A 12,537-nucleotide genomic window follows, 5' to 3' on the forward strand; every position below is an offset into this window, starting at 1 on the left:
GGGTAATAAAAGGCATTTGGAAATAAAAGAAAACCTGAATAAATAGTGACTTTAACAAATGTTCTCTACTTGCATAAGTGGCTGAAACTGGGTACTAGATGTGAGTGACCTCTTTAAAGTATCTTTTCGGTTTTGTTTTGTTTTTTTGTGCAAATCCAAAACGGTTCTAAACATGAATTTCTAGGGAGGGGCCTAAAACAGCAGTCTTTCCTTAGGTTCATATTTTAAATAAGAAACCGAAGGAAGTGAAAGATCTAATAGAAATCAGTAATATTCCAGATAGTCTTGACTGCCCCCCCCATCCCCCCAAGCTAGTCCTTTACCAGAAACTATCTAATAACACATCCTCGACCATTTCTAAAGCTCTGGGAAGGAAACACCAAGAAACCTTTGCAAAAACCCCTTTGGTGCAGCTTGCCGGGGATGTTCCCAGGGCTAACGGGCGTGCCATCTGCTCGCAGCCCAGGTGCTAACCAGGGTTCACATGTCACCCTACGGTGCCGGGTGCTAGGGAGCCGCCCTGGCAGGTCCGGGCAACTCCGCTGCCGCAGGTTGCTGGGGGCAGGGCGGCGTCCGCAGCATCACGCGCGTGCGGATCGTTTCCCCGGCTCCATCTGCTGCTCGGGGGCCGGCGCAGGTTGGTCCCCCCAACAACAAAAGGGCGCCCCGCGGAGAGCGCGCCGGCCCGCGCCGCCCCGCCCTGGCTTCCCGCGTCCGCGCCCGCGTCCCCGCGGGAACCGCTCCCGCGTCACCGCCTCCTCCAGGTACCCGGAAGGGGGGGGGGGCGAGGCGACAACAATCCGGCGGGCGGGCGAAGGGGAGGAAAGGCGCGGCGCCGAGCGCCAAGACAGCGAGAGGGCGGGGCTTCGGGCCGTGCCGCCGCGCCATTGGTCGGCATCGCCCCGCCGGCCGCCGCTCATTGGTGAATGCTCAAATTCAGTCTCAAGGCGCCAGAGGAGGTGTTTTAGCGGGGACCGCGATCCCGGGCTGGAGCTTGGCTTAGGCGGGTAGGAAACGCTGTCGCTACGCGGACGCCACGGGTGGAGCGGAGGATCTGCGAGCCTTGCCCTGCCCTGCCCATGTCGCCAGCCGGCCGCTGAGATCTACACGCTCTGCCCACGCACGCGTGCGGCTGCGGGCGTCCCCGGAGATAGCCTCCATCGCTCAGCGACAGTAAGGAAGCGTGCGGGCCCCGCGGATGGGGAGGCGGGAATGCGGAGAAGGGTTACCCGCCGCCCTGGCTGCCACCCCACAGGGTCTGGGTCCAAGTGCCCCTGGGGTTGTGCTGGCTGCAGCGCTGGGTGAAGGAGGCCGGCCCCTCCCCCACGATTTAAGGGGTTCCCTGGGAAGAGTTTTACTTGGGGTGTGCTTAGATGCCTAGGGAGGAGCTGTGCGCTTCCCGCATGGGTTGGTCTCCAGATCGGGTTTCAGTCTACCCCCTAGATCAAACCCCCTCAAAGTTGAATTCCTCCCGGTTCTTTGCGCCAAAATTAACTGACCTGGGAGACCTTGTAACTTTCTTGACATTTGCCTAACACCTTCCTTACTTGGTAACTATTTTGCCTGTTGCTTTTCGGGAGGAGTTACTTTTTGTTCAGTTCTTCTTCTTCCCAGATTTCCACTGATTTCTAAGTACATTTTAAGTGTGTGTTCGTGTGAGTTTTAATGAGGAATGGAGGGTGTCTGCATTCTTGGAAAATCCCAGGAATGCCCTAGGGAAGGGGAGGTTGATGTTCACAAGTGGCATTTTGTTGGTGTGGTTGTTGGAGGGAGAAATAAATGTGAAATCATCTTCTGATATAATTGTGTGTTCCAGATGGAGGTAAACTGTTTAACACTAAAAGACTTGATCAGCCCCAGGCAGAGCAAAGTAGATTTTGCCATTGAAGATGCAGAGACTGCACAGAAGGTAAGCACGAATACTTTATAGTCTCTCCCGTATCTCGGATGATGGTGCCTAGATTTCTTCTTGTATGCAACATGATTGTGGTGACCGTTATAGAGGAGTTTCTAGAGAATGGAGCCATTGTGACCTTTGTTTCAGCTCCTCTTAAGTCATCACTGCTGGAAGCAGCTCCTAAAGTCAAAGGTGCATTCTGGATGCCGTGATGCTGTAGAGCTCTCAAAAGGTGGTTAAGCTGATGCTTTGCAGAAATTCGAAAAGCTAATTCCCTGCAACAGAATTTTGTAGTTAGAAATACCGGATTTAATGTTCAAATGCTGAGAAACACCATCTTCCTCCTAAAGGACCAAGTGCAGAGATTTCTCCCAAGAGTTACAGTCTTGCCTGCTATACAGGGGTCAATGTGACTGACTCTCACCAGCCACTCTGAATAGTTTACAGCCCTTCTGCCTCAAATACACTGAGCCACACTCAGCAATGTCTAACCCACCCTGGCCTGCATCAGCCAAGCAAATGTCCTGTTGAGAAGGTATAGCTGTGAAATCTGAGCATTGTTTAAGCAAAAGCAAACAGATGTAACAAACCAGTTTCAGAAACCTTGAATAGAAATCTACAGTAGCAACTTCCTTGGGCATTAAACCTCTCTGGATTCCAGGTGTTAGTTTTAGGTTAGCATCAACAGTGAACCTGCCTGGTGACAAAAAAAAATTTTTGCCTTCATACAATATTTGGCAGTTACTGTGTTTGTTAGAGGGGGGTGGACATGTATATTCAGACACCATTGTTTTTAAAGAGAGTGGTTTTTTTTTTTTAATTTATTTATTTATTTAATGTATATGAGTACACTGTTGCTGTCTTCAGACACACTAGAAGAGGTCATCAGATCCCATACAGATGGTTGTGAGCCACCATGTGGTTGCTGGGAATTGAACTCAGGACCTTTGGAAGAGCAATCGGTGCTCTTAACCACTGAGCCATCTCTCCAGCCCTTAAAGAGAGTGTTTTAAAAATTACCTAAGACTACAACCTTACGTATATACTCAAAGTTTTGGTTCTGGCGGTTCCAAAATAAAACTTTTCTGTTTTTCTTTGTAATTTGGATAGTTCTGCCTAGAAAGTGGAGTGTGTGTGTGTGTGTGTGTGTGTGTGTGTGTGTGTGATATATAAAGTCTCTCTCAGTACTCCACTTCTCTTTCTGGTCAGTGATTGACCAAGTACTGTTCCCAAGGTTTGATCACCACCACCACCACCCCCAGTTTGCCTTGGTAGGTGATGAGTTTTCTCATGTCGGGGGAAGGGGGTACAGAGAAATTCAAATGACCCAAGAAATTGGGAGAGTGGTTAAACAGTCTCTTTGAACTAGAATGAATCAGTTGGGGTTTAGCTCAGAAAGGAGGCAAGGGATGAGAACAGAGTGGTTTTGTGGGGATCTTGGGGTTCCCTTTGACCTCTCCCCATTACTGAAGAATAAAGAGGTTTCCTAAGGAACATGACGGTCACAGAGACCTGGGTTTGATTTCCTGCTCTGCCACTTACCAGCTACATGACCCCATATACAAACATTTTTAAGGTCTTTTGGCAAACATTTGTGTTCCAAAAGCCAGAGATAAGGAGGTTTGATATCGCCTAACCTGTCTTAGTTCATTGGTTACCTTTATAAATCAGAGCCAGTGCCTAGCATCTCACCCATTGGGTTTTTGTAAAGAGACCCAGATGCAAAAGTAGCCAACTATGTTATACTCACAGACTAGAGGAGGAAGAAATACATGCATAGGCTTTGGGAAGCTTCAAGGGTAGGTAAGATTTGGGTTAAGCCTTACTGGGTAAGGAAATTCAACCTACCTAAAAGAGTTAGTGAGAAGGATGTTTCAGACAAAAGAAATGAGATTTGGGCCTTTGAGAACATTTGAGAAATCCAGAATGGCCAGAAGCCAAAGAGGCAAAGCTATTCCTTCCTAAGGTCCCTCTGGGAGATACCTGGAGGGATCACTGAATCACTTGTCCTTTAGAGGACATCTTTCTTGATATATACATTAGTCCAGATCTGCATCATGTACTATATGATCCACACATCTTCTGATCGATCACTCATGGGGAAACTTGTTTCCAAAAAAAAAAAAAAAAAAAAAAAACTTTGACATTATCACCCAGTTTTACTGTTCTTCGTTCTGGTGTCTGTCCTGGCCACTGTATTCATTGAGGTCAAAAGTTGGAAGGGGACAGGGGACAGTTTGGGACAGAGAAGTGAGTGTTAAGGATGGAGCTGTTAAGAAGACTTTGTGAAGTTGCTGGTCTATGCACTGGACTTGGGGGGAATACACCTCAGGCCCTGGAACGTGAGGAGATGGGGAGCCAGCAAGCAAGTGGGACCATGCAGGACCTGGTGGTGGTAGATGCCTGCGGTTCAGCACTGTGGAAGCTGAGGCAGGAGAATTGAGAGTCTGGAATAACAGGCTAACACTACCATGCCTGTCTTCCAAGTGTGTCCTTTAAAGGCCATTAGTGTCTTTAAGGAGGAGCTAAGACAGAAGGTGGATTTAGCTTGGGATATATACCTGTGTGCTATACAGACAGATGACTCTGCAAGAAACAGCTGGTGGCCTGACTTTAGAACTCTTGAAAAGTTATAGCCGTGGACCCAATCTTGGAATTGTGAGCGTGTCGGTTGACCTTAAAGCTGCATTTTATGAGTTTGGGTGAACTAGTCCTGAGAGAATAAAAGGAGCTAAAAGTCTGGATATGGATTCTTGTTGAGTGTAGGGAAGGGAGCCCAATGGAGGAGGCTGAGAAGGTACAGTCAAAACTAGAATGAGTGGTGTCTGGGAAGCTGCAGTCTAGATTTTATAGAGCCAAGAATCACTGCCAACCTTAACCACTTCAGTGGTTATCAGCCAGATGGTTTTAGCATCAGTTTGATTTGGCAACCAAGAGGTGACCCAGGTGAACACCAAGGATTTGAAGAGACTAATGGCTGCCGAACCTCTTGGAGGATAACAGGAGGGAGGTCTCAGTGTGGATCGATCTTTTGAGGAAGTATGTTCTGACAGGAAGGAGAGTTGTTGGCCAGACACCTCCTAACATGGAGCCTCTGCAGTGAGCCTTTAACAACAGGTGGGGGTTTTATCAGGCAAGGCCTTGCATGTGGCATTAGAGAGAAAGTGATGTCCGGAGGAATAGCTTGGGTGTGGCGGAGGGCAGAAAACCAGTGGGACATAGCGTGAGCTGCGTGTGAAGAGGGCACTAGAGGTTAATCCACTATCATCAAGGTTCTTGACAAAGCTGGTGGCCACATGTGAAGAGCTATATAGAGACGCAGACAAGTTGGAAACCAAGATCTTTTGGCTTCCAAGCCTTCTCTGTGGCAGTATACAGCACAATTCCCCATAGCCATAGCACCTGTACTTATTAATAAGAATGATATGCACTTGCACGGAATCTCATAGATGGCAGTGCTTCCCTTCATTGTCTGAGCTGATAATCACACGGTGGCTTTGTGGCAGATAAGCCTAGGTTCATTGCCTCCTTCATATCTGAGAGCTATGAGACTATTTTATGGCTGGCTTTTCTCCGATCTCTGACTGAAGTGATGTCCAAGATGGTGCAGTTTCGATTTCCTAACAAGCAGATCCCACTTGAGTTTTATGTGCGGGGATCCAGTGCCCAGGATTGAAGCTAAGGAAGGAAGAGAGTGGAAAGGAAAGGAGCAGAACTGAGCTGCAGGTGAGCCGTAGAATTCTGAGATTACACTGCAGGGAATTCAAGGTGACCCCTCTGAGAGGTCCTGAGCCAGTAAAGAGACCGCATCTTTGTTTGCTGGGGAGGACTTTTACCGGTCATTGAGTTCAGGGTTGGCCTCCCAGGAGTGGGTGTAGTCCTGGGCTCGTGGACCCTCATTAGCCAAGGCAATCCAGCCAAAGGTGTGTGTTGGCATGGCTCCCAACAGCTGGGAAAATGACTCAGTCATTCCTGAAGAGACCTGGTTGCAAACAGAGTCTACCATATGAGTAGGCAGCCTTATTAGAAAGCCTTGGGAATTAGTCTGAACCCTATCTTCACACACACACACGCGCACACACACACACAAACACACACACACATATGAAAACATGGAACCAGGTAGAATGAATAACCTGGTCTGAACTATTTTAATCCCATTTTGCTCTGCCCCACACTGTGTCCAGAAGGCAGTACAGACAGGGGGCACAGAGTCTAAGTAGATCATAGCGCACTTTCTTGCCCCCCTAACACAACTGCCCTCACAACACAATTCTTTGTGCATTTTTAAATGTCGATGTAGAGGTGTCGTCTTAGAGTTTCTGTTGCTACAATTAAACACCATGACCAAAAACCAAGTTGGGGAGGAAAGACTTTATGGCTTATACTTCCATATCGCTGTTCATCATTGAAGGAAGTCAGGACAGGAAATCAAACAGGGCAGGAACATGGAGGCAGGAGCTGATACAGAGGTCATCGAAAGGTGCTGCTTACTGCCCTGCTCTCCCTGGCTTTCTACAAGAAAGCAGGACCATCAGCCTGGGAGTGGCAGCACCCACAGTAGGCTGGGCCCTCCCCCATCAGTCACTAATTAAGAAAATTCCTTAGAACTGTATCTCATGGAGTCATTTCCCCAAGGTTCCCTCCTTTCGGATAACTCTAGTTTGTGTCAAGTTGACATAAGGCCAGCCAGCACAGGTATGATACAGTCCTAACCCAACCACATTACTCAATTTCACTTGCAGTTTCTCACATAAACTATACTAAAAATGCATCTGCCTGTGAAGAAATTGCTCATTCTGAATTGCTCCGTCACTGCAGAGAAACTTAAGAACTCATTCCTGTGTGGACATGTTACCCCCGGAAACAGAAGGGAGGGAGAGTAAATCTGTCTACTCATAAGCCCCGGACACACCTTGTGCCTTGAGGGTACTTTTTGGCAAGACGTAGAGTTCATTCGACACCTGGACTGGGCAAGTCATCATACGAATATGACCTGTGGAACCGGCCTCTGCGGTTGCATGGCCTCATGGCTGAGTCAAGACATTCATCCAGGAAGCTAAGGAAAAATGCAGTGTGCTGTATTCAATTGGGGCTGAGCACCGGGGCAAGTGGAAGAGAATGGGAAAGGGGGCAAGGCGATAGCTAGGTTTTCTTGGAAGTTCGTTATGCACTAGTGAGCTAGCTTGAACCCTTGAGGTTGGTATTTTTATGAACGTTGTTTTTCAGTTGAATACATTTCACTGAAATAAGGGAAGCAGGAGGAACTTGCCCACTGGCCTGAGACCCTCCATACATAACCACTCTCCCATGTCGTGTCTCCAGGCACCACTGGGCACCTTTTCTAGGACTTAAAGATAGTTTCCTTCTAATCTGCACCCAGAACGAGCTCTTTTGTAGGTGCGCCATTTTTAGAAACTTCTCTCAGCTGCCTTTCACACGCTCAGATTTTCACCCAGGCTGATGTATACATCTCCGAGCAATGTATTCAACCTCTATCCCTCAGGTTGTACAACTTCATCCATAAACTGGAATAAACAATAGTACCTGTGTCAGAGAATTAAGTTAGGAATTGATACAAGCCCAGGAAGCAGGGCACGATGTGTATCATTTCCCCTGAGGGGTCCCTTTGTGGGCACCCCAGAATGGCTCACTATCAGGGTCTTGTTTGCAGAACTGAACAACCCTCTAGGATGGTTGGCCGCCTGCTGCTGCTAAAGTGTGAGAACTGGTCACCTCCATCACTCCTTCCCTGCACTTTAGAATACAAGGGAGTGTCACCTTAGCTAATTGGCAGCTTCTGCTGACCTGAAGAACAAGAGTGTTTGGCCTGTGTCTAGTTAGGGTTTTTACTGCTGTGAAGAGACCATGACCACGGCAACTCTTACAAAGGAAAGCATTTCACTGGGACAGGCTTACAGTTCAGATGTTTATTCGTCCATTATCATCATGGGAGGAAGCATGGCGAAGTGCAGGTAGACATGGTGCTGCAGAGGAAGCCGAGAGTTCTACCTCCAGATCTTCAGGCAGCAGGAAGAGAGAGTGGTACTGGGCCTGGCTTGAGCTTCTGAAACCTCAAAGCCCACCCCCACTGACACACATCTTCCAACAAGGCCACACCTCCAATAATGCCACTCCCTATGAGTCCATGGTGGCTACTATCATTTATATGACCAGAGTCTTCTGACACAAACACCAGTTTCTCCCAGTCTTCTACCTCTGTCCAGAACAGGACTGTTTTAAGCACTGATCAGCCAGAACTGGAGCTTACAGTAGCTGTAGGGTGGTTGATACAGCACAGGAAAAGTGTGAGGTATTGAACCTTCCTCCTTTTTCATTCTATGAGTCACTGGTGACAAGAAGAGAATTTCACTAAAGGAAGGAAAGGACCTTTTCTGCTTTACGAAAGGTGAAAACAGTGGAAAGATGTTTGCTTCTGTTACTTGGATCCAGATGTTGGCTCTTTATGGTGTTGGGTTGTTTTGTTGTTGTTGTATCATGGGCTCATTTCCTATGTACTACCAAAAAAAAAAAAAAATTGCAAAAGTTGAAAAGCAAAACCTTGGCACAGAACCCTTCAAAACCTTGCTAGCAATTTGATACCACCCTTGGGGCATCTAAGCTTAGGACCTACTGGAAACCTCACTTGTTGTAGAGGCTGTAGGTTGATTTACAGTGACAAACTCAAATGGTAAATCATGTGTGGTGGAAAGGCTGCACTAGTCCTGTGAGGTAAGGGTCACGTGACAGGATACAGGACTCAGGAAATACAAGGCAATATAAGCAAAGCACTGCTCAGAAAACACGAGGCAGCCCTCGGGGTAGCTTACGATGGTATTTTATTGGCTACTCTCCCTTTAACTAGTCCTGTTACACGTTGCCTTTGAACATAGGACTACCAAAACATAACTGTTCTTCACTGGTGAATACAAACTTGTTAGGGTTTTGAAATATACCGCCCTGTGAACAAAAAAAAAAAAAGAAAGAAAAGACTCAATTGGGCTTCTTTGTTTCCAACTATTACAGGCATCTGTCGGTAATAGATACATTTGTGCAAATGCAAAAAAAAAAAAAAAAAAAAAAAGTAGCAGATCTAATGGGGTTTCTTGGAGCCACTGTTCAATGCCCATGGACCTCTCTATCCAATTATCCAGTATTGGCTCTTTCTGACCTTGAACATGTGATCTGACTGGCTTTCCAAGTCTGAGTGGAACATACTCTGTGCCCTTAGCAGACACCTGCCCTTTCTTGGCCTCGCTAAAAGTTTTCTTTGCTTCAAATAGGAAAATATATTTGTCGATCGATCAAGGATGACCCCGAAGACACCAATGAAAACTGAGCCAATTGACCTGTCCAAGCAAAGAATCTTTACGCCAGAAAGAAATCCTATTACCCCAGTAAAGCCAGTTCAGCAGCAGGTGGAGCCGTGGACACCCACAGCCAACCTGAAGGTGCTCATCAGCGCGGCCAGCCCAGACATAAGAGACCGGGAGAAGAAAAAGGAACTGTTCAGACCCATTGAGAATAAGGAGGACGTGTTTGTGAACTCCCTGCAGGTAATGAGCTGTCAGGGGAGGGGTGGGGGGTGCAGGGCGGGGGGTGGGGGGTGGGGGGGGCGTTGTAAAGCGTCACAGATTTACATGAGTATTTAAAAGTCACACCACAGTACCTAGCCCGGTCAAGTTCATTAAACCTGGCATCATTTGTTAATGGCTGAATTCTCTCTCACTCTAGATTCTTATTTTTCATAATTAACTGCTTTCTTCCCTTAACCAGGATTAAAATAACTAATAGTAATTTGATCCGATGGAGAAATTTGGATTTTGATTTAAATTATTTTATTTGTTTACATTCCTGTCGTTGCCTCCCCTAACCCCCCCCCTCCCACAGTTCCTCATCCCATTCCTCCTCCCCTTGCCTCGGAGAAGGTGCTCCCCCTAACCCCCGCCTTCAGGCTTCCCCCTTCCCTGGGGCCTAAAGTCCCTCAAGGATTAAGCACATCTTCTCTCATTGAAGCTGTAGACATATGTGTGCCAGGGGCCTTGGACCAGCCCATGTATGCTGCCTGGTTGATGGTTCAGCTCTCTGGGGTCTGGGTTAGTTGAGACTGCTGGTCTGCCTATGGGGTTGCTCTCCCCTTTCAGCTTCTTCAATGCTTCCCCTAATTCAACCACAGGGGTCCCCAACTTCAGTCCACCGGTCTGGTGTGTGTATCGGCTTCTGTCTCAGTCAGCTGCTGATAGAGACTCTCAGAGGACAGCCATGCCAGGCTCCCGTCTGTAAGCACATCACAGCATAGTACTGTCAGGCCTTGGTGTCCCCCTCCCCATGAGATGGGTCCCAAGTTGGGCCTGTCACTGGAGCTCCTTTCCTTCGGTCTCTTCTCCATTTTTGTCCCTGCAGTTCTCTTAGACAGGAGCAGTTCTGGGTCAGGAATTTTGACTGTGGGTTATATAACCCTGTCCCTCTGCTTGGATTTTTTTTTAAGCGCTGTTATTTTGTTGTCGATTGATTAGTTGAGTGTGGGTATGTGGGGTGGTGTATGCACACACGTGCAAATGCCCTCTGCTGTCTTAATCACCGTTCTATTGCTGTGACCCCATCAGTGACCATTTCGGGCTGCCGTTTAGCTAGTGTGACCCTCTGCTGTACTGTAATGGCAGGAATGGAGTGGTGGAGGTGATGAGGTGAGGCATTTTCTTCTCATTTTTCTCTTATAAAGGAAAGCATTTAATTGGCACTTGCTTACAGTCTCTGAGGCTTAGTCCAAGATCATCCTGAGGAGCACAGAGACACACATGGCACTGGAGAAGTAACCTGGGAGAGACATCCTGAACTTCTAGACAAGAGGGAGGCACTGGACATAGGGCTTTATCCTTAGTAGGCAAGCCCTCTGCCACCAAGCTACATGCTCAGCCATCCTTGCCGAGGCTCTTAAGCTGTCTTTAAACTACATTCCCCATGAAGAAGCAGGGCTGCTCAATAAATAGCATATTCGTACTGTTTTAAAAGACTTAACAATCAGTCATTTTCCCTCCCACCAAAATTTTCTGAGATCTCCACCCCCCCCCCCAGGAAAAATGACTTGCAAATTGGAGTCTTTTCAGCTATTTTATTCCCCTTTTTGCTGGATTTTTGTTTAAGCTGTAAAATTTGCCAGAAACACACACAGAAATTGGGAAAGAAAAAGAGAAGATGTCTCAAATTACAGCGTGAAGCTAATAGAGCAGAATGAGTTTAATCTACTACACGTACCTCTACAGTGGAGTCTTCTGGGTAGCTAGAGACAAGTCATGCAGAACTGAGAACAATCCCTTTATGCTTAATGCCAGAAATGGTTCATAAATCCTCTTTGTGTGTCTAGTCCATTCCTTGGCCTCCTCTCTGGATTTTATGTGTTTTGACAATCGCAGGAAGCCCAGCATCAGAGACTGGGCTCAAATCACAAGTGACTATGGCTAAGTCCCATCTTTAAGTCAATCTGTTATATATGTATGTGCTCTTGCAGACTTGCTTTGAGCTATTCTATTGGGGTTTAAAGCTTTGTAAAATTGAAACTATTATCATGTGTGGACATCTTGGCTTTGCTTTTTATTTTCTTGTTTGTTTGTTTTTTTTTTTTCCTCTGTATTTTTTTTTTCAGGACAGGGTCTTACTATGTAGCTCTGGCCATCCTGAAACTCACTACATAGAACAGGATGGCCACAAACTCACAGAGGTCCACCTGTGTCTGACTCCCAAGTGCTGGGATTAAAGGCGTGTGCCAGTCAGCACATTCTCAAGAATCATTTAAGGTTTTTGTCATAGTTACAGATGTCCTTTCGTTGCTATCCAGTGATTCACTGCGTGAGCACCATGACTACCTGTCTCTTCTGTCTGCAGCCATTAACGTGGTTTGTAGTTTGGGGCTGATACGAATATATGGCTTGTTCGTATCTCCTAGTGTATATGACCGACATTGCCTAGAGCAGTGGTTCTCAAAATAGTATTTTGCAACTTCTTTGTACCCAAAGGATCTTTCAGAGGGCTTTTTTTTTAATGTGTGTGTATCTGTTTGTCTGTATGTGGATTGCATTCATGCAAGTACCCACAGGGGCCAAAAGAGGGCATCAGATCCCCTGGAACTGGAGTTGCAGGCAGGTATGAGCTGCTCCATGAGGGTACCGGGAATTGAACCCAGGTCCACTGCAAGTACTCTTAACCACTGAGTTATCTCTCCAGCCCCCAAATTACTTTCTCAGTAATGCTAAGGTGTTTGACAATTAAATCCCCATTCTCTTCTACACTGAAGTTCAAGTGATTACAAGAGGTAGACACGTTAAGTACAAAAATAAGCATTAAATCATTTTCTGTGAAGCCAGCACTGAAGACATTTGAAACAGACATGGAAACCTGACCTTCACTCAGCAGCATAGGTGTCTCCATTTATTTTTCTACTATATTAAATATCAATTGATAAAACTAACTCCAGCCACTACCTTCAATCCCAGCACTCGGGAGTCAGAGGCAGTTGGATCTTTGTGAGTTCAAGGCTAGCCTGGTCTACAGAGTAAGTTCCAGGAAAACCTGGGCTACACACACACACACACACACACACACACACACACACACACACTAAACCCTTTCTCAAAGCCAACGAC

At 46.8% G+C, this 12,537-nt stretch overlaps 1 protein-coding gene across 2 annotated transcripts in view; it reads left to right on the forward strand.

The window, feature by feature from the left end:
• The first annotated feature begins 963 nt into the window (after positions 1–963).
• The window catches only part of E2f7 (E2F transcription factor 7), a 42,196-nt gene continuing 30,622 nt past the window's right edge, over positions 964–12,537 (forward strand). For both annotated transcript variants that reach the window (XM_076920188.1, XM_076920189.1), the window contains exons 1-3: positions 964–1,173; positions 1,817–1,909; positions 9,181–9,453. In XM_076920188.1, coding sequence (XP_076776303.1) covers positions 1,817–1,909; positions 9,181–9,453 — 366 coding nt within the window. In that variant the 5' untranslated portion in view covers positions 964–1,173. The remainder of the gene's footprint in view (positions 1,174–1,816; positions 1,910–9,180; positions 9,454–12,537) is intronic.

Source organism: Arvicanthis niloticus, chromosome 22 (genome assembly GCF_011762505.2).
Source record: "Arvicanthis niloticus isolate mArvNil1 chromosome 22, mArvNil1.pat.X, whole genome shotgun sequence".
Lineage (NCBI taxonomy): Eukaryota > Metazoa > Chordata > Mammalia > Rodentia > Muridae > Arvicanthis > Arvicanthis niloticus.